This window comes from Myodes glareolus, chromosome 3 (assembly GCF_982192425.1).
Source record: "Myodes glareolus chromosome 3, mMyoGla1.1, whole genome shotgun sequence".
In the NCBI taxonomy this organism is placed as follows: domain Eukaryota; kingdom Metazoa; phylum Chordata; class Mammalia; order Rodentia; family Cricetidae; genus Myodes; species Myodes glareolus.
The window spans coordinates 63,984,804-64,009,645 of record NC_142028.1 but is presented as its reverse complement, the minus strand read 5'-3'; the positions used below and the strand labels follow the sequence as shown (position 1 = coordinate 64,009,645).

Sequence of the window (24,842 nt, the reverse complement as noted above, 5' to 3'; positions counted from 1 at the left end):
GTTTTTTTTTTTTTTTAAGTAGATTATTTTTTAAGAACTTTTGCCCTGGACACCCACATAACATCTGGTAGTCATTATTCTAAGATTTGCAAGCTCTTTCCAACCTCAGAGAAGCCATAATTGTTACGGCAGTTGTTAGGTATTACCTTCCTCATCACTCTAACCTTATATACTTTTCTGCTACTGTGATAAAACACCATGACCAAGACAGTTGAGAAAAGAAAAGGGGGTATCTGAGCTCCTGGTTTCAGAGGAATGAGAATCTGTTATTGCAAAGAGATGTGACAGCAAGTGGCAGGCATGGCTGCAGGAACCTGAGGCTCACATCTTTTACTATAAACACAAAAGAGAATTAACCACATCACATTTTTATTTTCTTCCTCCAAGGGTCAGCTGGGTCACTCATTTGTTTCTAAGTCTTCATCTCCTGTGAACTCCATTGTATAAGGTGGCTCATTTAAGAGCTAAGAGCATGGCAATTCTTATAAAGGAAAACACTTAATTGGGGATGGCTTAGAGTTTCAGTGGTATAGTTTATTATCCTCTTGGCAGGAAGACATGGTGTTAGAGAAGGAGCTGAGAGTTCTATATCTTGATTCACAGGCAGTAGGAAGGAACTATGTGTCACTCTGGGCATTACTTGAGCATATCAGACCTCAAAGTCCACCCCCTTGGTGACACACTTCCTCTAACAAGACCGCACCTCCTCCAACAAAATCGCACCTCCTAATAGTGCCACTCCTTTTGGGCCAACCATTCAAACATGAGTCTGTGGGGGCTATATTTATTCAAACCACCACAAAGTGGCTTACAACTGTCTGCTGGTACCACCACCACCACCACCACCACCACCACCACCACCACTGAGTTCTACTGTGTACCTTTGACTGTAGACGAGGCAGGCCTCATTCTGTCTGTCTGAGATTGCTGGGATTAAAAGTGTATTATTTATTGCCCTTGTGACCTCAATAATAGGTGTGCTTATATACACGTGTGTGTACTTAAAATAACACTTTAATATAACAAAAAGAGATGAGAACTTTGATGTTTACACCATAGAACCTTACTGGGAGGAAGAGTTCTCTTGTCTCCAGAGGAAATAACTTCTGGAAGAACTGCTGGTGAGCTGTTTCTTATTTTTGCAGAAGATAAGAATTGAAAATACTCATGGAGTAAATAGTATAACCAAAGCCTAAAATGTAGATGACCAGAGGTGTGTTCAGCTTGTCTGGTTAATTGGATAGACTGTGAAATAGATACGGTGCTTTTTACTAACAATGACAAGACATTTCTTAGCAGCAATTCTTCTCCTTTCTTTCTTTTATTTTTTTACAGTCAGAGTCTTTATGTTACCTTAATTCACCTGCTTCTATCTTTCAAGCACCGAGAGTGCAGGAGGAATGTCTTAATTTTGTGTATGTAGAAGCAGGTTTAGGCACTCCTGTGTTAAATCAGTCTGTTAGTTAATTGTTGACTCATGAGTCCTTCAGGAACCTTGGGTTCTGCTTGAAATGGAATTGTTTTCAGTTGGTATAAGTGATGTCAGTCAGGGATGGGAGAGATCAGTGATGACCATGGCACTTTTAAAGGGGTTGTTGGGTGTATATTGTATGGGTGACAGAACAGAGATGGGAATGATGGATATACAATCACCAGGATACCTGGAGTACTAACCTAGTGTCGAGTCCAAGACTGCATTGAGAATGAGTTCAGGTCATGGAGGTCTTGCTTGAGCCAGGTGTGTCTCAGAAGATACCCCAAACAACCGAGTGTTTAGCTGGTGATATGTGTGTTTTTGTGTTATCATTGTATATTTTTGCACGTTTTGATTTTTGATTTTGGGTTCTATAAATGAGGAAGAAAGGGTAATCATCCTTTATTTTGATTGATTTGTTTCAACTAGTAGGGCAGTTTTATTTGTTTTAAAGGGGAAATGGCGTGAACAATGACAGAATAAAGAATATTCTATTTCTTTCCATTGTCACATTGATGTTTATGGGATTTTAGTGAGATACATGATACAAAGTACCTAGTGAATAGGGGAAAGGTGAGGTTTTTTTTTGACTCAGTCCATTTTATTCTTGGGGCCTTGGATGGTTCAGTTCCTTCTCTGGTCACTGATGCTCATTGTGAATGTGACCTTTCAGGTTTATTTAGAAGAACAAGAATTCCAAAATCCTCTGGGCAGTTAGGTGATCCATGTAGCTTGCTTCCTTGGGTGTTTTATTTTATGATATGAGGGACTGAACCAGGCTTTTGTGCAGACCCAGCAAGTGGTCTGCCTCTGAGCTGCCTTTCCAATTTATAGTGTTTGAAATATGTGTGTATTTTAAATATATAGTATACTGAATGTATGGAGGAAATATTGCATAAGAATATGTCAATGTACTTAAGCAAAATTTATATTTGCTTCTTTATACATATGAAATATTAGCTCATAATGAACATGAGAAGGATTTTGGGATGCTTGTCGTGACTACAACATAAGTGGGAAATATACATTGTTTCTGTCTGATTGTAATAATTTTTAGGTTTTCCTCCCACAGTCCAAGTTGAACAAACTGAAGAGATTTCAGGTCCAGAGAGACATTCATTCAAATAAGCCTAGAGGATTGCAGTTTATGTAAAAGGTTCCCCAGTTTAAGGGTATTTTCTCTGCTTGATAGTCTGATGTCTTTCTGGAGTGTTCTTCCCACTTTCCTGCTTTTCCCTGTTGCCTTCTTTTCGTTTTTGTTTTTCATTGTAGTCCTGGCTGCCCTAGAATTTGCTTGTAGACTAAGTTGACCTCAAACAAACAGATCCGTCTGCCTAATAATGCTGTTTCATCATAGATTAGTCAAATTGTTGATGTTTTATTTAGAACACAATCAATTAAAAAATAGCCTAACATGTTATGAGACAGGGTCTCATGTTACTGGGACTGACCTAGAAAACTCTTTAGCTGAAGGCCTTGAAGCTATCTCCTTTGTGCTGGAATTATGGGGGGGGGGGGCGGGGAACACATGTGGCTCACAAACTCCAGCTCCTTGGGGGTGTGGGAGGAGGAAGAATAGAGTCCAGTGTAACCAAATACAATTTCAGCGCGCTCTCTCTCTCTCTCTCTCTCTCTCTCTCTCTCTCTCTCTCTCTCTCTCTCACACACACACACACACACACACACACACTTTCTCATTGCTTTATTAGTGCTTAACTATACATTTTTTTTTTTTTTGGCGGCTTTGGTTTTGCTTTTTGTTTTTTCGAGACAAGGTTTCTCTGTAGCTTTGGAGCCTGTCCTGGAACTAGCTCTTGTAGGCCAGGCTGGCCTTGAACTCAGAGATCCTCCTGCCTCTGCCTCCCAAGTGCTGGGATTAAAGGCGTGTATCCCCCTCCCTGACTCTTAACTATCTTTCTTAAGAGACCGTTTGAGTGTGCTTGAATTTATAGTGTTCTATTATTGACACAGTTTCTTTGTAGCTTTAGTTGTTCTGGTACTTGCTATGTATATCAGGCTGGCCTCAAACTCTAAGAGAGCTATTTTCCTCTCTCTGCCTCCTCATTGCTGGCTATCACACTGGCTTATTTGAGTATCTTTAATGCAAAACATGTTTTTAAATTTACAGGTAACGGTTCCATTGGTGTTGTATGTGTTACTGCTGAGGAAGACTTGAAACTGACCATTGATGGGATGGTTGACGGTTACTTCAGTGTAGTTTTAATTTGCTCAGATATGCAGGAACATCTGAGATCTCAAGTTTTTTACCTTGGAGTTAGGTCCATCTGTCGGTCTGTCCATCTGTCCTCTCTCCTTCCCTCCCGCTGTTTCTTTTCCTATTTGTCTGTTTGGTTTCCCTGGACTCACGTTACTAGGCTGGCCTCTGCAGAGATTGAAAGTGTGCACCACGATGCTTTATTGGAGTTAATGTATCTGCTAAGGAATACTGGAGCTTTTTAAAAAAAATGTCACATTTATTTAGTATGTATAAGTGTTTGGTATGCATGTGCGTATATGCAATGCTGACCCTTGTCTCAGATAGAAAAACAACAACAGTTAAGCTAGAAACAAAAAGAAAAAAGATGAAACCTTTTGGTTCCTAGTGCCAGGGTTTCAAACCCTCTGCCCTTTTATCCTAGGAGTACAAAGACTTTTGACATGTAGATTTTTCTTATTCTTATTCAGCTTTATCCAGAGGTTTTTGGGTGGCTATTTTTCATTTATTTATTGGTTGATCTTTGTTGTTTGTTTGTTTTGTTGTTTTTTGTCTTTTGGTTTTTCAAGATAGGGTTTCTCTTTGTAGCTCTGGCTGTCCTGGAACTAGCTTTGTAGACCAGGAGGCCTCGAACTCAGAGATCCATCTGACTCCACTTCCTGAGTGCTGGGATTAAATGCGTGTGCCACCAATGCCTGGATATCCAGAGTTTGTTTGTTTGTTTGTTTTTTTTTAAAGGAGTGTAAGAAAACTGTTCTTCTGTGATAGCTTAGCATCTTTCATTGTAACTCAAAACATTGTGTGGACACGTGTTTGTGTGTGTGTGTGTGTGTGTGTGTGTGTGTGTGTGTGTGAGGGTGGGAGAGAGTCTCCCCATCCCCATATGGAGGACAGACGACAGCTTGTAGGAGTTTTTCTCCTTCTGCTATATAGGATCCTGGTCATCAACTGTAGGTGGTAAGGCTTGGGGAGGTACTTTTAGCTCATATAAGGGACTGGCAACAACTTGAGGAACTATTGTTTCTTTTCATTGTTTTTCTGTTTGGCAGAGGAGAAAGTTGGCATGCCTTCTGCATTTCCTTATTTATGTTCAGACACTCACTACATTGCTCTCCAGATCAGAACCCCATCATGCAAGAGAGTGTTACTAGAGGTAGTAGTTTTGTTTAGTTGTGGGTTTTGGATCCTCCTAGCATGCTGGAATGTGTGTTTACTACCATGTATGGCAACAGTAGCATTTTTATGCCTACTCTGATCTTAACAGTAACAATACTAATGGTTCACGCTCTCTCTACTTCTTCCTCTCCCTCTCCGTCCCTCTTTCCCCCACTCCCCATCTCCCCCCTCCCTCTCTCCCTCCCTCCCTCTCTCTCTAATAAGTTATTAATAATAATAAGATAGTTATTAGCAGTAACTATCTTTTATAAAATGTCACTGTATGGTGATAATTCAGTGTGTGTTTTGAGATGCCCATTTCCTTTTGGAATAGGACCACTGTCTCTTGTAAACTCATGCAATGAGGGACAAAGAAGGAAGTCAAAGCAGTTTGTCATCAGATACCCAGATTGTGCCTTCAGTATTTATTGTGAAGCACTACATGACTTTGAATAGTTGCTTGATTTCCCTTGCGCTCTCTATGAATGGGTTGTAATCCGCATAGATGTTCATTACTGCTTTCCTTCCAAAAGCACTTCCTAGCAGCTCAGTTGCTGGTCATTGGGTCCTTTGTGAAATCGTGACTGTGCCCACTAGATGGCATTAGTATGAGATTTTTCAGGATCTTGCCAATTTTCTAATTTTGTTTTGGGTTTCCTATTTCTAGCTAATATTGTACCATTTGCATAAAGAGAATGTGCCAATGTTGCTGTATTCTATTATATAATCAAATCTGATGACCATAGATTCATAATTAGCTTTTGTTAAATTGTTTACTACAAAATGTTCTCAAGGAACTCTCCCATTTTTCTTATATTCACTAATTATTAATCAGTCTTTACCACAGGCTATATGGAGTCTCTTGTAAGGCTTGTATATGCTTTCTGTTAGCAGAAATGATCCTTACCTTAAAAGTGACCACATGAATGTGGGGAGCGCAGGTTTAGGTTACATGGGATGATTTATAGTATTCACACATATTTCTATGTGTATTTATTTACAATTTACAAGTAATGAGTTATATTGAATACCTCATGAAGTACTTAGCATGGAAAGTCTGATGGAATGGGATCAGATCATGTCAGAATGCCTTCAGCAGTTACAGTCTATATGTACCGCCTTTCTCTCTCAGCTGTACACTATACTGAAGCCCACCAACAGTGGGACTTTTCACTGAGATGGACTTGTTTACAGTAGGGCTATGGGGTGGAAAAGAAGCAAATCAAGCAGTTGTTGAGAGTGTGACGGTTTCAAAATGTTTTAGGTTTTTACTCGGCTTTTCCCTTGATTTTTTTTTTTTTTACTTTTTTTAAAAATTGTTGTTATTATCATCATCATCATCATTATTGATTCTTGAGATTGCACCTAAGGCCTCATGTATGCTAAGTGAATGTTCTACCACTAATCTGTGTTCTCAGCCTCTTGGCTGCCCCTCTTGTGTGGACTGTCTCAATTTGCTAGAGACACTATTTTTCAGATAAACTTGCAAAGGCCACAGATGCAACTTCCAAGCTATACAGTCCGGATGGAGAAGTGTTTTGAATGCTTGAGAAATCCACCCGGTCCCTCTTTTTCAGTGCTTGGTATTCATTAGATGTGTACAGGGCAAGGCCTTTTCATTTTTATCAGCATCATGGTGAATTCTTTGAAAAGGAATGCTGAAGTACTTTAAAAATCTGCACTGGATTATATTTCTTTTTTATACAAATTGGCAAGATTAATTTTTTACTGTTTTTAAGGAAAATTAGTGTATAGAGAGTAAGATACAGTTTAAACTGACCACTGTGCTCCACACATGCAACTTTTTATTTAAAAAATTTTTAGATATATTTTATGTGTATGAATGTTTGCCTGTGTTTATATTTGTGTACCTGGCATTCATGTGGATTCTAGGAATTGAACATGGAGCAAAATGAGAAAGTGCTTTTGCTGAACCATCTCTCTAGCCCCCTCATCTTTTTGTTTAAAATTAGCCTATGTTTATATTTGAGACAGAATTAAATATTTCTATTTTATACATTGCAAGAATAGTTATAGTGATAATTTAGTTGAGTTTGGGAGATTGCACCTTCTGGTGTCTCTTGATAAATATGCCTATAGTTTAAGGCTTGTACTATCTGTTACTTATCACCTAGTGATGTGAGCTGATCTGTTGATGGGCCCCAATGTTGATGGGCCCCAAAGAAAGAGCAGGTGATTGGAAGCTATATTCTAGGAAAAGGACTGTTTAGCAATTCCTAAGCCACTTACATTTCTGGAACGAAGCCTATTGAGGCCCTTTACAAGTTAGGCTGCTAGTTTCCCCTTTCTTCATCATTATTCATGATAAATTGTTATATCTAGTAAAGCAAGGAGAGAGGTTTTTTTTTTTTTGTTTGTTTGTTTTTTTCTCACGGCTTCTATATCTATGTTTCTTGCATAGTAAATACTTGTTAAAATGAATGGATGAATGATTGACTGTTAATACTCTATTTTAACATTTACATTCATGGGATAATCTTACTGGGAAGGTTTTTACACTTCTTTCTTGAAAATTAAAAAGTGTGCTAGACATGAGCTCACAATCCAAATTTTATTTATTTAAGATTTTGTGTGCAAGTGCAGATGTCACAACATGGGAGGTCAGAGACAGGGCAACTTGTCCCCTCTGGGTCTTAAACTCAGGTTGTTGGGCTTGGTGTCAGGAACCTGCTGATCCATCTTTCTGCTTCACAGTGAAAATTCGTACTTCTGTTCTTTTCACTGCATATGAAAAAGAAGATGTAGGAGACTTTGAATCTCCTGAAGCCAGGCATTTCTCTAATTCATTAGGTAAAGCTGCTAGTTTAGGAAGGTATGCAAAATCACTTTCCCAGAGAATAAAGTACATTCTCCTCATAGGTGAGAACTCAATGCTCATTGGGTCTGAAAAGTCCTGAGAGTAGACTATAACCCTTAGGATGATGTAGAAGTCACTTTTCAGTATTCTTTAAGGTGTACTTTAGTCATTTGGGGTTGTACATTTGCCGGTAGCCATTAAGGATTTTGCTTATGTGTTTATCTGTAGTTTAGGTTCATGAGACATATATCCAGTCTGTGAAGAGGGGAGACCAAACTGAGATGGTGACAGGAAAGACAGACTGAAGCATTATTCCTCCAGGGACTGGAGTGTCATGTGTAACAGAGGCTAATGAAGTTAAGAGATCTAAAACGTTGTTTCATAGGACAGTTCTCTAATACAACATCTCTCTCTTGCTTCAGCTATTCCAAAGACCCAACGCCCTTGCTGTCCAGCAGTTGACAGCTGCCCAGCAGCAGCAGTATGCGCTTGCAGCAGCCCACCAGCCTCACATTGGTAAGTCCTTAAGCTCAGAGCTCTCCTGCTATCTAGGAGCGGTGGATTCTGGGAGTTCTAGTACATTGATCAATGTCCATCCTATCACCTGGGAGGCAGAGAGGGGTTGAAGGATAGTGTGAATTCCAGGCCAACCTGGATTATACAGTGAAACTGTCAGAAAAAAAGAAAAGACCATGGTGGATGGAGTAAATTCAGAATAAATGGCCTTTTTCTTGTGTCCACTTGTCTCTAGCCCATATTTATTTTATTTTTGATGTGCTAGACCTGAACTTATAAGATTTCTTTGGTATATCCTTTTTTTATGTACCATAAATGTATCAGGATTTAAACAATTTATTAGAGAAATGACTTACCTTTTGGTAAGATTTAGGCAACAGATCCGGGTGTGGTGGTGCACACATTTATCCCAGCGCTCAGGAGGCAGATGCAGGAGTATTTCTGTGAATTGGAGACTAGCTTACTCTTCAGTGAGTTCCAAGCCAGCTAGGGCTACAGAATAACGTCTTGTCCCCCCAAATAAATAAATAAATTGATTTCAGCACCCATGATGGGGTAGTTGGGGTTTTGTGTAGATACTGTATCAGCTTCTCAGCTTACTGAGTAGCAATAGTGCTTTCATTGCTTGTAGATTCACCTTCTAAGCCTTGTCTTCCCTTTGTTGGGGTGACTTTGACACATATTTCAATCTTTACCATGACCTTTCTACTATTTGGAACTCTATTTTTAGTTTTTTAAGGCACAATTACTGTGTAGTCCCAGCTGGCTTCAGACTCAAGTTAATTCTCTTGCTTTAGCTTCCTGAGTGCTGATACTACAAATGTGACCGCTGTGCCTGGCAACCCCCCAGACCTTCCTCTCTATACATACCAATCCAAGTTCCCACTACCCCCATCCAAGTTCCCAGTACCCAGACCTTCTTAAGACTCTTCAGACTAAATTTTATGACTGCTCATAAGTGGTAGTGGAAATTTTTTTCATTCTTGCTTAAAAAGTACATAGACACGAGCAGAAAGGAGACCCTGGATGTGGTATGCAAGGAAAAAGAAAGAGTACTTAATCACACCCTAGTTGACACAAGAGTGGGCTGTCACTATACACATGTAAATTGTAGTCTTTATTAATGTTTTTGATGGAAATAAGTCTGTCTCAATAAGTATTTTGAAACAATTTTAACAGTAAAATTGAAAAGCTAATGAGTTTAATATTTGAAGAAGGAATTTAGTGTATACACAGTGAATTCAGTGTCTGTACACTTAGATCTAATTATAAAACAGTAAAATGAATGCCTAACAATCTAGCTGGCTCTAAGCTATAACGGACATTTGTATTGTGGATGTAGAGGGGTCACTTGACATTCAGGAATCTTTGGGTTTGGTCTCAGTATGGAGTCAAAATAAAAATGATGCATAAGTGATCTGTTACCAACATTACTTTAATAAAGATGTGAAGGGGCGCACAAAACGGTCTCAACTAGCCATGGTAGTCTACCACTTGGAAAACTGAGGTATGAGGAGTGTAAATTCAAGGGCTAGTTAGGATACAGAATGAGACCCCCATTTCAGAAAAACAGTCAGGGCTGGGCTGATGCTTAGTGAGTAATAGTGATTTTTGGGAAGGAAGAAGACCTGAGTTCAAATCTCTAGTACTCACAAAGACAAAGTAGATTGCAGCTTTGGGGAATGGGAACAGGAGGACTACTGGTATGTCCATGTAGCCAAAAACAACAAGCTTCATGTCCAACCATAAAGCGTCTTGAAAAATACTGTAGGAAGCCATAGAAAAGTGTTTCTTTATCTATGGGTTGTGACGTGTGTGTGTGTGTGTGTGTGTGTGTGTGTGTGTGTGTGTGTGTGTCCCTTTCACGGGGGGGTTGAATATCAGATACCGTGCGTATCTGATACTTACATTATTATAACAGTAACAACATTACAGTTATATTGCAGTAATGAAATAATTTTATTTTTGGGGGTCACCACAATATGAAGAACATTAAAAGGTCAAAATATTTGGAAAGTTGAGAACCTGTGCCATAGAGGAAGGAACCCATTGTCTTTCTCTGTATTCCCTATGTTCATACACAGACACATACACACATGTCACTATGGCTTGTTATATTGAGGGTATATTATCTTTGTGAAATTACTCTCTACTCTATAGCCTATCCTCTCTTCCCTTTATTTCCCTTCATCTCTAACCTGGAATGCTAGCTGAATTAGAGAGATGTGTAGTAGGGTTGCAGTTTGGTCCTTTATTTTTACTGACAGGTGTGTTTCCAGCAGGTTTAGCTCCCGCTGCGTTTGTCCCCAACCCATACATCATCAGCGCTGCTCCCCCGGGGACGGACCCCTACACAGCTGGATTGGCTGCAGCAGCGACACTCGGTGAGACATCTGCTGCATGAGGGATTTACTCACCTGCTAGAAAAGGGCATGCCTTCTTTCTACTCTGCCGAATACATATCTCCAACAACAACAAAAAAAGTTTCCTGATCTCAGCACTAGTCCCTTGCCAGTCATATTTCTCTGCTTAGCTATTACTCTCCCCTTTCTGCCTAGATAAACAAGGTGATAAACAAGATAAACAAACCTATCCTGGACCACTATCTTGGATCCATCCAATTGCTTGCTCATGTTGCAGGATATTTGTTCAGCTGTTTTCTGTTGGTACCACAGGAATTTTACTGTTTCCTTACCTTCTTGCTTTGTGGCTTTCTCTTCTTCCACTCCTCCAAATTGCATAGCTTTTAAACACAAATCTTATACACAAATGCCTTGTATTTCTCTTTTCCCTATTCTATACTGTTCCATGCTGCCATTATTGTCGTATACAGTTCATCATTAGAGCCTTAAGAGATGGTGGTTGTTCCTTGGACTTGGTATTACAGAGGAGCTACTAGTATTAAAATTCTGAAGATTGGCTGAGGTTGACTCCTTATGTATTGTCCTCCCTCCAGCAACTGGACCCCTGCACACTCTTCCTCCTGCGTGATCACATTGGCTCACACCACACACCACAGCTAGCCCCATGGGATTTCAGTTTCCTTACTTTCCCAACTTGGGTCTCTGTCTCCAGACATCCATCACAGTTTGTGCATGGGATGATCTCTTATACCTATGGTTTTTATTTGCTTGTAGATGAATTCGTGATGGTCTTGTCCTTCCTTCAATTTCCCATAAATGTTAAAGTGACTTCAGTTTAACATGATGATGAAAGCAACAACCTCTGAAGTCTTTTGGGGCACATGTACACCTCTCTAAGTTATGCTCATTTCAACAAAGTATCAGTGTGAGATTTCATCAACTGTGTGATCGGTGGTTCATTTATCTCTGGTGTATAGTTTTCAGTGATGATGTCACAGCAGCTTGTCATTTCTGAGATTGATCTCTAGAGTCGCTTCCCTGGTTATGATAGTAGCCTATTTAATGCTATTTCTTGTTCTGCCATTGGGGAGAGTGGAAAGCTCTGTCAGATAATGTGATCTTCTCTTGCTACCTCACTCCTTTTGGCCATGCACTGCTTTTATTAGTGCTTTTTATTTTATTTTGTTTTATTTTATTTATTTTTGGTCTGAGTCTTTCAGTAGTGACTTTACAGCTCAGAAGTTTGGATTTCAGAAAACAGTCTTATGTTAGATCATGATTTAATTCTGTGTGGTCAAGGTTTTAGCCAGGTTTGATTCTGTGACATTAAACGGCTGTGCTATCTTCAGTTACCTTTCCTTTATTGCTTAATGTGTGTTAACTTGAACACAGAATGAGTTTCAGAATAATGAATGTGTAGCTATGAAATGATAGATTGGTAGGTAATAGTTTGCATATGAGTTGGAGACTGTAAATGATTTAAATGGTTTTAAATGGAAGGAAGTGTTTGGTTGACATGGAAATTTAAGCAGGTGTTCTGATAAGCCAGTTTCAACTAAGCTCTTTGTGGGTGTTTAATTTTGGCCACATGACCGATGTAGAGTAATGGAAGTGCCAGATGAAGGATTTGAATGTTAAACTTTTAGGGTGCTGTCCTTGTAGGTCACACACCATGCACTGTGACAGTTCCCTTAAGTGCCTTTCTTGCCTCACCCTGCTGTGTCTTTCTTTATCTTACTAATATTTGGACCCTGGTGAGGTGGTTATTTTCTTTAGCTTGGAAATAAAGCTTTTGAATTGCTTAGGTTCCTATAAGTCAACAAATCATTTTAATCTCTTATTGTAAGAAGATAGTTTGTATTGTAACATAGTTTTCCTCAACAACACTGTCATTTTGCAGCTGGCTGTAGAGTTTCACAGTGGGCATTCTTGGTCAGGCAAAGCCTTTAGGCAGTGGTGCAGTCAGACTGGCTTGTGCTTAGAAACTGGAGAGTGTGTGCCTGTTTGTTTTTGTTTAATGAGAAATAGCTCCTCTCCGTGCAGGAGAAGAGCTGTTACTATGAGAAACAGCTCTTTGGAACAAAAGTGTAATACTTGCCCTGTGCTGTGACTGTGAATGATGCAGGTATGTTTCACCAGATTTGAGGAGGTGTCTTTGGATACTTTCTCTTTTTTTTCTGTACATTTGCTCACACGGTTCACCTTTAAAACCTCCCACTGTCTGATGGCGAATGCATACCCTTTGTGTTTTCATCATCAGCTTCCTGCGTAGAATTTTGGCCTGGGCTTTGTCCACATCGAAGTTGCCCTTTTACATTCAGATCTGCTGTTTGGCTCTGTGCAGTCACTGGACTTGTCACCTATCACTAAAGAAGGTCACCGGCGTGCTTAGTTTCAGTGCTGTGGTCAGTGATGTGTTAAGGTTAAAGTATGCTGTATTTTATTTTTCAATTGCTGTCATTGAAATTTTGAAGTTGAAATACCGGTGTCTGAATGTTTGTGTTGAGTAACTTAGGTCTTTAAACATGGAAATAGAGGAAAAAAATAGAGTGTTTTTGAAAATGTGGTGCAGGTTCTGTTATCTGAAGGAAATAAATTTGGTCTGGAGTTAGTGACACAGAGGAGTGGTAGCTCTGTGCAGTTAGAGTGCAGCTGAATTTTCTTCTTTTCCTTTTTGTATATATTGTGCCATCTCCCATTTATTTCTCTCAACAGCATACTTTGTCTAGTGTCCGTCATACACTTTCTCCTTCTCATGGGGTAAACATAACTTCTGGATGGCTATGCTGGTTAATGCCTATAATCTCAGCACTTGGGAGGCTAAGGCAGGAGCGTCTCTAGTTTGAAGCCAGATTGGGTTTTATAGCAAGACTTTGTCTCAGGCAGTTTCTCCTTTTGTTTAGCCCCATCCCTTTATTTCTCCTCCCAGCCTCTCCTTACAGTAACTTCACCACCTTTCCCTTACATTGTCAGGCTGTAGTGCATTCATGCCTTCAGAAGACCCTGCCAGGAGGACCAAATACAATCAATCTCAGTTCGTCTGTTCCTTCCCCCTTTGTCATAATTATTAGCTAGCACAAATCTTTGTTTTCTTTAAATTAATATTTTTTGGATTTCCTCTTTCAAGATCTGAATAATCCTAAGGTCATTCTTTCTAAACTTCTCTTTCCTTTCTCTGGTTATTTTTAGGCCCAGCTGTGGTCCCTCACCAATATTATGGAGTCACTCCATGGGGCGTCTACCCTGCCAGTCTTTTCCAGCAGCAAGCTGCTGCAGCTGCAGCAGCAACAAATTCTGCTACTCAACAGAGCGCTCCACAGGCCCAGCAAGGACAGCAGCAGGTAAAGGCAACACCAGCCACTCCTGTGAGGGCAACTCATGGTGTGTGCTACTCATAGGCAATGTCCCTCTTAATCACAGTCTTATGAGTGCATGTGTGCAAGCCACTCATAGGTGATGCTGATCCTGCTCATAGAACACTGAGTGCCTGTGTATGTTTATGGTGTGTGTGAGTGTGTGTGTGTGTGTGTGTGTGTGTGTGACTTACAAGTGATGATACTCTTCATTTTCTTTCTTGAGACAAGGTTTCTCTGTAGTTTTGGAGACTCTCCTGGAACTAACTCTTGTAGACCAGGCTGTCCTCGAACTCCCAGAAATCCACCTGCCTCTGCCTCCCGAGTGCTGGGATTAAAGGTGTGCGCCACCACAGCCAGACCTGGTACTCTTCATCTTAAAATGCTGTGTGCCTATGTGTGCACACCTGCATACTTGCTCCAGTGCTTATTTAGCTCTTCATATTGTTGTTGTTGGGGGGTTATGTAGGCCAGAGGTTATCTTCTAGTGTTAGGAGCCATCCATCTTTTTTTGTTGAGACAAGCATCTGCCATCCAGACTTGGTACTTAACCAATTAAAGTTGGACTGTCCAGCCATTGATCACAGGGATCTTCCTGTCTCTCGTTCTCTGTCATTGGTACTCTCTGTTGATGATTGTGTTCTAGTTCACATGCTCAGACAGCAAACACTTTAGTGACTATTCATTCAAAAACGCCTCCTCTCTCTCCCATTCTTCTCCTTTTCTTTATCAAAATATAGTTCCATTTATATCCCTGGTTGTCCTAGAACTCTGTGTCGACCAGGCTGTTCCTGAACTCAGAGATCTGTCTGCCTTTGCTTCCTGTGTGCTGTGATTAAAGGCATACGCCACAATGCTCTGCCATCATGTCAGTTGTGCTTTTAAATTTAATTAAGAAAATGATAGTAATTTTGTTTTCTCTTTTGGTACTGTGTGCCCGCTGCTTTTTCTTTTCTTTTCTTTTTTTTTTTTTTGAAGTCAATGTCTCTCTCTGAAGCCCAAGATGGCCCTGAACTCATTTTGTAGCCCAGGCTGACATTGAACTTGGAATGATTACCTACTCAGTCTTACCTTACTGACTGCTGGGATTTTTAGGTGTATGCTGTAAGAATTGCTTAGAGTGGCTGGAGAGATGGCATAGTAGTTAAGTGCACTGGCTGCTTTTGCAGAGGACCCAGATTCAATTCCCATCACACACATGACATCTGACAACTATCTGTAACTCCAAGTTCTGACACCCTCATACAAGCATACATGCAGACAAAACACCAATGTACATAAAAATTATTATTATTTTTAAAAGTAAGAGTTGCTAGAGGGATATATAGTTAGCTATCTACCTAGCTGGTGCACAGTGACTATATATGTGTGACTGTGAGGTCAGAAAAGTGCATCAGATTCCCTGGAACTAGAGTTGGGACGTGGTGGTTGTGAGCCTACCATGTAGATGTTAGGAACAGAACTTCTGCAAGAGCGATATCATCTCATTGCTGAGCCATCCTTCCAGCCCTTCTCTTAATTTTTAGTTAATGGCTATTACTTTTTTTTTTTTTTACTACATATCTGACTTTAATAAGTTGTAAGGTGTATTAGTTGCTTTTCTATTGCTGTGTTATCATTTAAAAAGCTGACTCTTCTAGGGCACAGAGCATGTCCTCTATAAACTTCCTGTGAGACAGCATTTCTGCCTCATGTTCCTAGGTTCTTCGTGGAGGGGCTAGCCAGCGTCCTTTAACCCCAAATCAGAACCAGCAGGGACAACAAACAGATCCCCTTGTAGCAGCTGCAGCAGTGAATTCTGCTCTTGCCTTTGGACAAGGTCTGGCTGCAGGTATGCCAGGTAAGGTTGTACTGATGTTTCTGATACTTTGCTGGGTCAAAAAAGTGTATGTGTGTTTTCAAGGAGAATGGGTATTGCTTTTGACTTGTCTGGACCTGTTATGTTTGGGGACTGGCAGGGATGATACATACTTGCCCTCACTTAGACCTGTGGGTCACTGACGAGAGCTTTGTTCTGAGCCAGTCATTGTTCATCCTTCCATGTGAGAGATCTGTGAGTGTCTGCAGATTAGAATGTGAGCTTTGCTTTGTTAGCTGCCTCTTCAAGAGATATTCTTCAGTTTTGGTTTAAATACTGCTTGTGTATTCAACCATATAAGCCTATGGGGACGATTCTTTTCCAAACAGCCACAGCAGCTTAGAGTTATTATAGATCTTAGTAATTGGAATATGGAGATCAGCAGCCTCGGTGTCAGTATTCAGGCACTTTCCCGCTCTTGTTAGGCTGGGAGCTTGTGACGTCAAGCACTGCAGCACCAATACTGCTGAGACAGGCTGGTAACCTAGACAGCTGTGGCTGGTGGACAGAGAGCATTTACAGGAGGCTAGAAATAGAGTGCTGTGAGATTTCGTCATGTCACTAAGAATGGCTGTGTGGTTCAATGTTTATAAATGTATACTTCAGGAATTTCCACCTAATACTTTGCATGGTGGTTAAGACATTGGCAGCAGAGACTGAAACTGTCTGTATTTGTGTTCCGTTCTCTATCCCCAGGTTATCCAGTCTTGGCTCCTGCTGCTTACTATGACCAAACTGGTGCCCTCGTGGTGAATGCAGGAGCAAGAAATGGCCTCGGAGCTCCAGTTCGACTTGTTGCTCCGGCTCCTGTCATCATTAGCTCCTCAGCTGCACAAGCAGGTGAGCTTTGTTTCGGAGAGGGAAATAATGGGTTGGATGACTGACAACAACAGTCTTTCAGATAGGGTGTAATGTGCTTCATTTTGAAAATCTCAGCATAGGTTTTCTTACCCTGTAATATTTCAAAGAGAATTAGAACCTGCAAGGCAGTCTGGTAGATTCTGATTCTGTTGGTGGTTCTGTGGCACCTGGTTAGATATGGGGTAATGCACAGGGATTGGCAATTCGGGTAATAGACAGGCGTGTTCTTTTCCCCCCAAGGTCTGTGTCTGCCTTGAAAAGATAATGTAGCATTCAAAGATTCGTTTTTCTTAATCCCTTTTAAAAACAGATATAGCTCAGTCTGTGTATATGACTAGTGCCTTTCTTAGCCTAATGGTTGGCTTTCTTTCTCAAAGCTGTTGCAGCGGCTGCAGCTTCAGCAAATGGAGCAGCCGGTGGTCTTGCTGGAACCACAAATGGACCATTTCGACCTTTAGGCACCCAGCAGCCCCAGCCCCAGCCTCAGCAGCCTAGCAACAACCTGGCTTCCAGCTCCTTCTATGGCAACAACTCTATGAACAGCAACTCCCAGAGCAGCTCCCTCTTCTCTCAGGGCTCTGCCCAGCCTGCCAACACGTCCTTGGGATTCGGAAGCAGCAGTTCTCTTGGTGCCACCCTGGGATCGGCCCTTGGAGGGTTTGGAACAGCAGGTAGAATTTAGACTAAGAAGCTGTTAAAATAAATTTGAATGAGTTTTGTAATCTTTCTGGAACCCTGACAGTGCATGACACCCTGCTCAGATACCACAGGTAGTCTGGATCAGGGCCCTGGGAGTCCAGCTAGCCCACTTGACCTTTGACATATTGGACTATAGACATTAAGTTATGCAACTGGAACCTCTTCTAGTTCCATGCTCCTGTTGCTATTTACTTGTGCTCACTCTGTCAGTATGTTTCAGGCTTTGAAAACTAAAGAGTGGTTCTTCTAGGCTTTAGGAAGCATGTGGAGGGAACTTGGACAGTGTGGATGTTAGACTGAAGGAGAAGGAATCACTGAAGGTCACAGGGCTGGATGCTCCACATTCAGAATTGTGCCCAGAGCTTGGCTTGGCTACCTTAAACCATTAGGGAGTTTCATCCCATGTTTTAAACAATGTTAAGGGTTATGCTGTGGAACATTGGGAGGAAGGATGCTAGACCAAAACATTCTATTTCGGTGCGAGAAAAGTACAAGAATGTAGACTGATGGACAGTGGGATACTTGAAGTGGTTATCAGCAGTGTGGTTTCAGAAGAGAAGGGCATGTCTGAGAGAAGGTGTACTAATTGGACCTGTAGTCTTAGCCGCAGCTCCTGATGGAGCTCACCAAGATGACAGGCCTGCATAAGAAAGTCTTGTGTGGTAGGGCAGTGCCCTGCTTGCACATCTTTTTTCCATATTCCATTTTTCTGCCAGAACCTTTCAGCTGATGAAAGGCATTCCTTCTAGTTCATTTCCTTTCACTTTTCCCATAGCTCATGTGGCCGTCAAAGCTTTTTAACCTGCCCCCATCCCACAATATCTGTGACACTAAAAAAAGGTAAATTTGGCATATTTGTGTAACGGCTTGAATAATAGCTCTGTTAGCCCAAGCCATGTCCTCTTTATTTATTACCCTAGAACTGCTACATTAACAGTTAGGCTGTCTCTGCTGACACATTTGCGGTGGTAAGGAGTCTGGATCAAAGTGTTAGGAACAGGCCACTGGGCTTGTTCTTCAAAGAACAGGCCTGTTCTTATCTGCATTGTTTTAATTCCATTTTAGTTGCAAACTCCAACACTGGCAGTGGCTCCCGCCGTGACTCCCTGACTGGCAGCAGTGACCTTTATAAGAGGACATCGAGCAGCTTGACCCCCATTGGACACAGTTTTTATAACGGCCTTAGCTTTTCCTCCTCTCCTGGACCCGTGGGCATGCCTCTCCCTAGTCAGGGACCAGGACATTCACAGACACCACCTCCTTCCCTCTCTTCACATGGATCCTCTTCAAGCTTAAACCTGGGTAAGAACCATTACTCTAACACCACCTTGAACGCTAGAAATTTCTTGCCACCAATGACATTACAAGTACTTTCTTTGCATAAGCAAAGGATACAAGTACTTTGTGCTCCCTTCATCCTAGAAGTGTCCTGGTGTTCTGTGCCTTTGGTAAATATTTCAAGTTGCTCAGGTTGTACCTGTAGCTTCACAGCAGTTGGGGATTGCCTAGCATCTGGATACACCGTGTGTATTCTCTCCAGCTTCAGTGTGAACATTTTTCTCTTGGGCAAACACAGTAAACTTCATCAAAGCGAGCAGAAGGACACAGAGAAAAAAGCATAGTCTCTAGTATAGCACCCATATTGACACCACACTGAACATGTTGCTTACTTTCTTTGTAGATTCTTCCCTCCCCTTTGTGTAAAAGTTAGTAGCTTGTTTTTTCACATAAAGCATTTCATTGATTTTTTTTTTGCCAAATTTTTAAGTATTTATAAATGTGCTCCAAGCCTACCATCTCTTAATACCTGGATGTATATATTTTCTCCTGTTATATATTAAGATTCTTTTATGTGTGGGATTATTAGAAGAGACATTGGGTTCCCAACATCAGGCTTTGAGAATAATGGGAAAATTATAGTAGCAGCAGGTAGGAGTGCAGATTTCTTATCCAGAAACAGGGCATACCCCTCTTTCGTTTCTCAGGTATGGCTTTCGAGGTACTAATTTACTTCCCAGATGGGGGAAGTTGAAAGAGAGAAGTGGAGAATACATTTTATGAGCAAATGGCAAGGTGAGAGGGTGTCCTGGACAAATCATAAAGGATATGCTTACTAGAAGATTCTACCTTTGCCTAGCATGTTTAAATGTGGTTTCAGGGACTTGGCAGTGAGGACTGAGTTAAAGTGAATAGCATGATTTCATTTGAAGAGACATTCATACAAAACAAGAAAAGTTCTGATAACATCTGTAGTAAATAGTTATTCTTATCAAAGAATGGTGTCTTTGAGTTTGAAGGCACGTTTTTCAGTGTGTGTGTGTACACATGCGCATGCACACCTGAATATGTGTCAGAATGTGCTGTGTTCTTGCTGGCTGTCTACAATGGACAGGACGTGTTGCACAGCACTGTTTCTTAGCAACAGAAAGCCTGACTCCAAATGTAGGATGATCAGGAGGGCATAGGCTGAGAGAGGGAGGACTGAACATTGATGATTTAGGTTTTCCTGCCTCACCCCTGGGGAACACAGCAGTAGGGTAGCAGTATGTCATTCCACATGTGGGGGGCTCTCCCAAAGCTTGAGTACCTCGCCTTACTTGTCTCAGAGTTGAACAGATTTTCTTTTTTTTAAATTCTAAACCATGCATTTTCAATGCATATTCTTGTTACATATTGTGCCCAGTATGTCTTTTAAAAAAAAAAAAAGATCTATTATTTTGTTTACAGTGTTCTGTCTGCATGTGTACCTGCAGGCCAGAAGAGGGCACCAGATTTTTTTTTTTAACAGATGATTGTGAGCCACCATGTGGTTGCCGGGAATTGAACTCAGGACCTCTGGAAGAACAGTGTTCTTAATCTGAGCCATCTCTCCAGCTCCCCACCCCCCAGTGTGTCTTTTGAACCAGCGCATTAAAACTATTCTATAAAGTTTTGTTGTGTGTTGTTGGTGCTGTTGTTAGTTTTTGCCAATATTTTTAGTTTTTAGATTTTTAAAAACTGGTTGTTTTACCTGCATGGTGTTTCTGCACTCCTTATGTCTGTCATGTCCAAAGAGGCCAGAAAAGGTCAGATCCCCTGAAGTTGGAGGTAGTAACAGTTTTGCATCACTATGTGGGTGCTGGGACTCCACCCTGGGGTCTCCAGAAGAGCAGCCTGTGCTCTTGTTTGCTGAGCCGTCTCTCCTAATTGGTTGTCTTCTAATTAACTAGCTTATTTTTTTTTTTGGAAGGTGGCAGCCGCTTGTACCCTGTGGTTTATAGTTTTTCAACTTCTGAACTTAGTGCAATGACTCTGGGTGTTCATACTGAATCTGAAAATGCTACATGCAGGTGGCGTTTCCTCTTTTCAGGCTATCTGCGTTCACGGTTAGACTCAGTAGTCATTATGCATTAGACCATTCCAAGAAAGCAGTTGACTTGCCTAGTATTTATTTCTGTGTGCCTAAGAACCCTCAGCAGCCATGTGTTTCTATTTGTTTTGAGTCCATTTCATTTATTCTGTAGAATAAATTTTACTGGCTGTAAGTTGTGTGGCTGTCAGGGTAAAACTTAAAATATTTACAACCTTTCCTACCTATTTGCACTTCATCCTGATCTTAAATGCAATTAACAATGATGAATTTAATTTGCATTTTATTTTCTCTCTTTTTTAAATTGGTCTATAATGCATTATAGACCAATAGATAGTTCCTTCTTATTAGACCATTTTCCATTTTTGTGGACCTTTTGTCCTGCTACTCACATTTCATAGGTATTTGTTCCTGTTTAGGCAGTTACACATAATACAGCTATGAATATTATAATGCCAGAGTTTCCGTAGATGTGCTGTTTCTCTAGGAGTAGATTGTGTGTGAGCTTTATGATCAGCCTTTTCTTTCTGCTTAGATATGATCTTACTAGGTAGCTCTGGCTGACCTGGAACTCACAGATCTGCCTGCCTCTGCCTCTCAGGTGCTGGGTCACATTCAACTTTCTCCTGAATTCAACTAGTCTCCTACAGACTAACTGTAGGTTGGTGTGATTGATCGTTTTGCTTCTCACCAGAAGTTTACAAGGATTCCAATGTCTCTACTTCCTCAATTACATTTTTGGTCTGATTTGATATAGCTCTTTTCATGGGCATCGAATAGTATTTCATGGTAGTTATATTTTTCATTTTGCCACTGACCTGTTATCCTAGATCATTTTTGGGAGGAGGTTAAGACAAAGTTTTACAGTAGTCCAAGCTCTCCTCGGGTTTGTAATCCTCCTGCTTCAGCCTCCCAAGTACTTGTTTCATATTTTCTGGCTTTAGAGCATTGTTTTATATGCTTTAACTATTTTTAAAATCTCCTCATGTGTTTTATTCATTTAAACCTTTAGCTTATGGGACTGGAGAGGTGGCTTTTCGTTTGGTAGGGCTGATTGCTCTTCCAGAGGACCTGGGTTCAATTCCTAGCACTCACATGGCAGCTTACAACTGTCTGTGGCTCCAGTTCCAGGGGATCTGGCACCTTCACAGATGTACACTCAAACAAACACCAATGTGCATTTAAAAAAAAAAAGTAGAAAACCTTTGGCTTACTTGAGTTATAAGAAGTCTTTATGTTCTCATCTTTTACTTCTCCCATTTTAAAAATAGTGTCTTTAAAGTGTGTCAGATTTTAATTTTGATAATGTTTACTTGAATGAATTTTTGGTTATTCTAGAAATACTTTCCAAACTCCTGGTCTTGAATACAGTTTTCTATCATCCAAAAGTTTTATTGATTTTTTTTTAAGATTCATTTTTATAATTTTATATTATGCGTAGGTGCATGTGAGCGCAGGCACCCTCAGAGTCCACAGTCACTGGATCAGTGGAGTAGTACTTTGGGAGAGTAGCAAGTACTTTATCCTCACATTTTATTGTTTTCACTCCTAATTTAATGTGTTCATTTTGAGTTAATGCTGTCATCTTGTGGGGTAAGGGTTCATTGATCTTGGCTGTGAGTGTCTAGTTGTTCCAGTACCTTTTTATAATTTAATTTAATTTTTCATTTCATGTACATTGATGTTTGTGTCTTTCTTTGTAAGGGAGGCAGAGGCTCTGGAACAGACAGTTGTGAGCTGCCATGTGGTTACTGGGAATTGTACCCTGGTTCTCTGGAAGAGTAATCAGTGCTCTTAACCACTGAGCCATTTCCTTAGCCCATCCAGTACTGTTTTTTCGTGGTCCCCCCTCCCCTGACCCCGCCAAAGTGTGTAGTTTGCAGTGTGTGGGTTAGATGCCGCTCTGAATGGAATTGTGTTCTAATTTAGGGTGGTTTTGTTATCAAAATACAACTGAGGTTTGTATGCTGGTTTAACTAGAACACTCTTTTTGTTTATTCTAATGATTTTAGGTACAGTTCCAAGGTTTTTATATAATAGGACAGAGAAGAACATGTATTTTGTGTGTATTCCTGGTCTTGGGGATTGTGTTTGTTTATTTGCCCTAAAGTTTGGTGACAGTTGGTTATTGTAATGGACATTTTATGAGGCTGGCTTTCAGAGACCCACCTGCCTCTGCTTCCTGAGCCCGGGATTAAAGGTTTGTGCCAACACTGCCCTGCAGGTTTTGTGTTTCTAAAAATCAGGTTTTTGTAATGGTAATTGGGTTTTCTAGAAGATGTGTCTCTTCCATGTACATTCTCAGAGTTGTCATAAATTATAATTAGGACTGATGCAATGTCTCAGCTGGTGCAGCTCCTGCCATGCAAGCCTGGTGACCCATGTTAGATGTTTAGTACCCTCATAAAGGTGAAAAAAGATAACGCCACAAAAGAAGAATAGAAGCAGGAACTGCTCTTTGGTCCCTTGTTACCTGTGAGACCCATTGCCTGGACACAGTTTAATGTAGTTTTCTTTAATTTAGGACTACCAAGATGTTTTAAGGTAGAGATTCTTTTTTTTTTTTTAATACATCTTCACGAACACTGCTGCCTTTATTAAATATTGGAGGTGAGGATGTAGCCCACTGGTTGAGTTCTTGCCTAGCATTAATTTGCAAGGTTCAGTCCTCAGCATAGAGGGGAATGTATGGTGTGGGTTGTATGTGTCATTGGGTAGTGCTTGGGTGAGCCCGTGGTGACAGAAGACAAAACCTTTAAAAATCTAAACACTTAATTCTCTAGAATGTTGCTTTGAGACACTGTCAGAATACTATTGAAAACGGGAAAGTCAGAGTTAGCTTTTAAGAGTTCTGTTAATTGTCCTTTTCAAGAATGGCTTTCAGATGCAAGCACCACTTACAGTGATTTCTACACAGGTACCTAGGAGTGGGATAACTACTAGGGCTTGGACACGTGGGTTTTGTTTTGTTTTTGACATTCCTAGTCAATAAATACTGAAATCTGTTGTTTGCTAGATGTGTTTTCAGAAAAGGACCAGAGAAGTTCAGGTTTTTTGTTTTGCTTCTGGAGCTTCAGTTTTAAGCAAAAATTAAGGTATTGCTTTTAATGTATCGACAAATACTTGGCTCATGCAGAATATATCTTTAAATTACCAGATTGAATACCGGAGAGGATTTTTCTCTTTCAGATATTTGTATATACTTCCTTTTTCATTAATAAAAGAGCAGGTATGTCAAAACCTGAACAAATATATAATTTAGAGGCATGTTAGCTATCATTCCCTCTAGCTTTTTGAGTAGTGTATTAGTATATTTTTGGCCACAGTAACAAAGTCTAGCTAATGTTTCTTCAACAACATTGCATGTATTAGTGTATGTAACTGGAAATTGAGAGGGCATTGCTGAGGATTATTTGTTGCATTATTTATTTGACTTTTTTTTTTTTAACAAGGACCTGGCTTTCTTTCAGCATACCGTCTGCCTTTGTCAGTGACCTGCTGACAGAGTACCTGACATTGCTTTGACAGTTGTATGCGTTTGTGCTGCTCCTTCCTAGGCCTGCTTATTGTGACCACCACATCTGCAATACCTGCTGTTCCACTGACCTTGTGACCATGTCTTTATCCTTCTCTTCCAAACCAGAGAAGAATGGTTTCTGACTGCAATAGAGAAAAATCATTAGGTTATTTTTTTTAATTTAATAAATCCATTTGCATTCAGAAGTGCTGTGGAATGTGAGGACCGTAGCTGCTTCCTGAAGAATGAGTAAAGTTGATATAACCGAGTCTGAAAACAAGTCACACACAACTGTGACAGCTGTGACTTTAGGGCCAAGGGCCTTGCGTTCCATTCTGGCTATTAGAACTATATGTATTGCATTTTTGGATGACAGCTTTTTCTCTCAGACTTCAGTTTCATATTAGGTAAATATATCATTGAGAATCATGGGAAGCATCCACAGAAGAACTAAGTATAGACAGACACTCAGGAGCTGTGTCCATAGCAGAGCTTGAGCAGCAGTAGTAGTTATTTTAGGTGTCATTGTTTTGACTGAGACCTAGACTTTTGAAGCTGGGTCCTGGAGCAAGTCAGGTCTCCTCTGTAGTTGCCATTAAATGCCATAACAAGTACTGTTGAGAGCATATGGAGATAGCAATAAGTAGTTTTGGTCAGGGGCATT

General features: G+C 40.5%; 1 protein-coding gene and 1 non-coding gene across 28 annotated transcripts in view; both read left to right on the top strand.

Moving 5' to 3' along the window:
• Positions 1-24,842, top strand: part of Pum1 (pumilio RNA binding family member 1) — a 111,566-nt gene that overhangs the window by 64,734 nt on the left and 21,990 nt on the right. For 10 of the 27 annotated variants that reach the window (XM_087904551.1, XM_085686675.2, XM_048434229.3 and 7 more), the window contains 7 exons: positions 8,085-8,178; positions 10,446-10,562; positions 13,731-13,882; positions 15,596-15,734; positions 16,449-16,592; positions 16,991-17,284; positions 18,378-18,614. In XM_087904551.1, coding sequence (XP_087760677.1) covers positions 8,085-8,178; positions 10,446-10,562; positions 13,731-13,882; positions 15,596-15,734; positions 16,449-16,592; positions 16,991-17,284; positions 18,378-18,614 — 1,177 coding nt within the window. The remainder of the gene's footprint in view (positions 1-8,084; positions 8,179-10,445; positions 10,563-13,730; positions 13,883-15,595; positions 15,735-16,448; positions 16,593-16,990; positions 17,285-18,377; positions 18,615-24,842) is intronic. The other 17 variants (XM_048434236.3, XM_048434235.3, XM_048434231.3 and 14 more) reach the window with 6 other exon arrangements.
• LOC125400539 (small nucleolar RNA SNORD103/SNORD85) lies at positions 15,845-15,918 on the top strand. Its single transcript, XR_007231979.1, has one exon. It is a non-coding gene; the product is annotated as a small nucleolar RNA SNORD103/SNORD85 (small nucleolar RNA).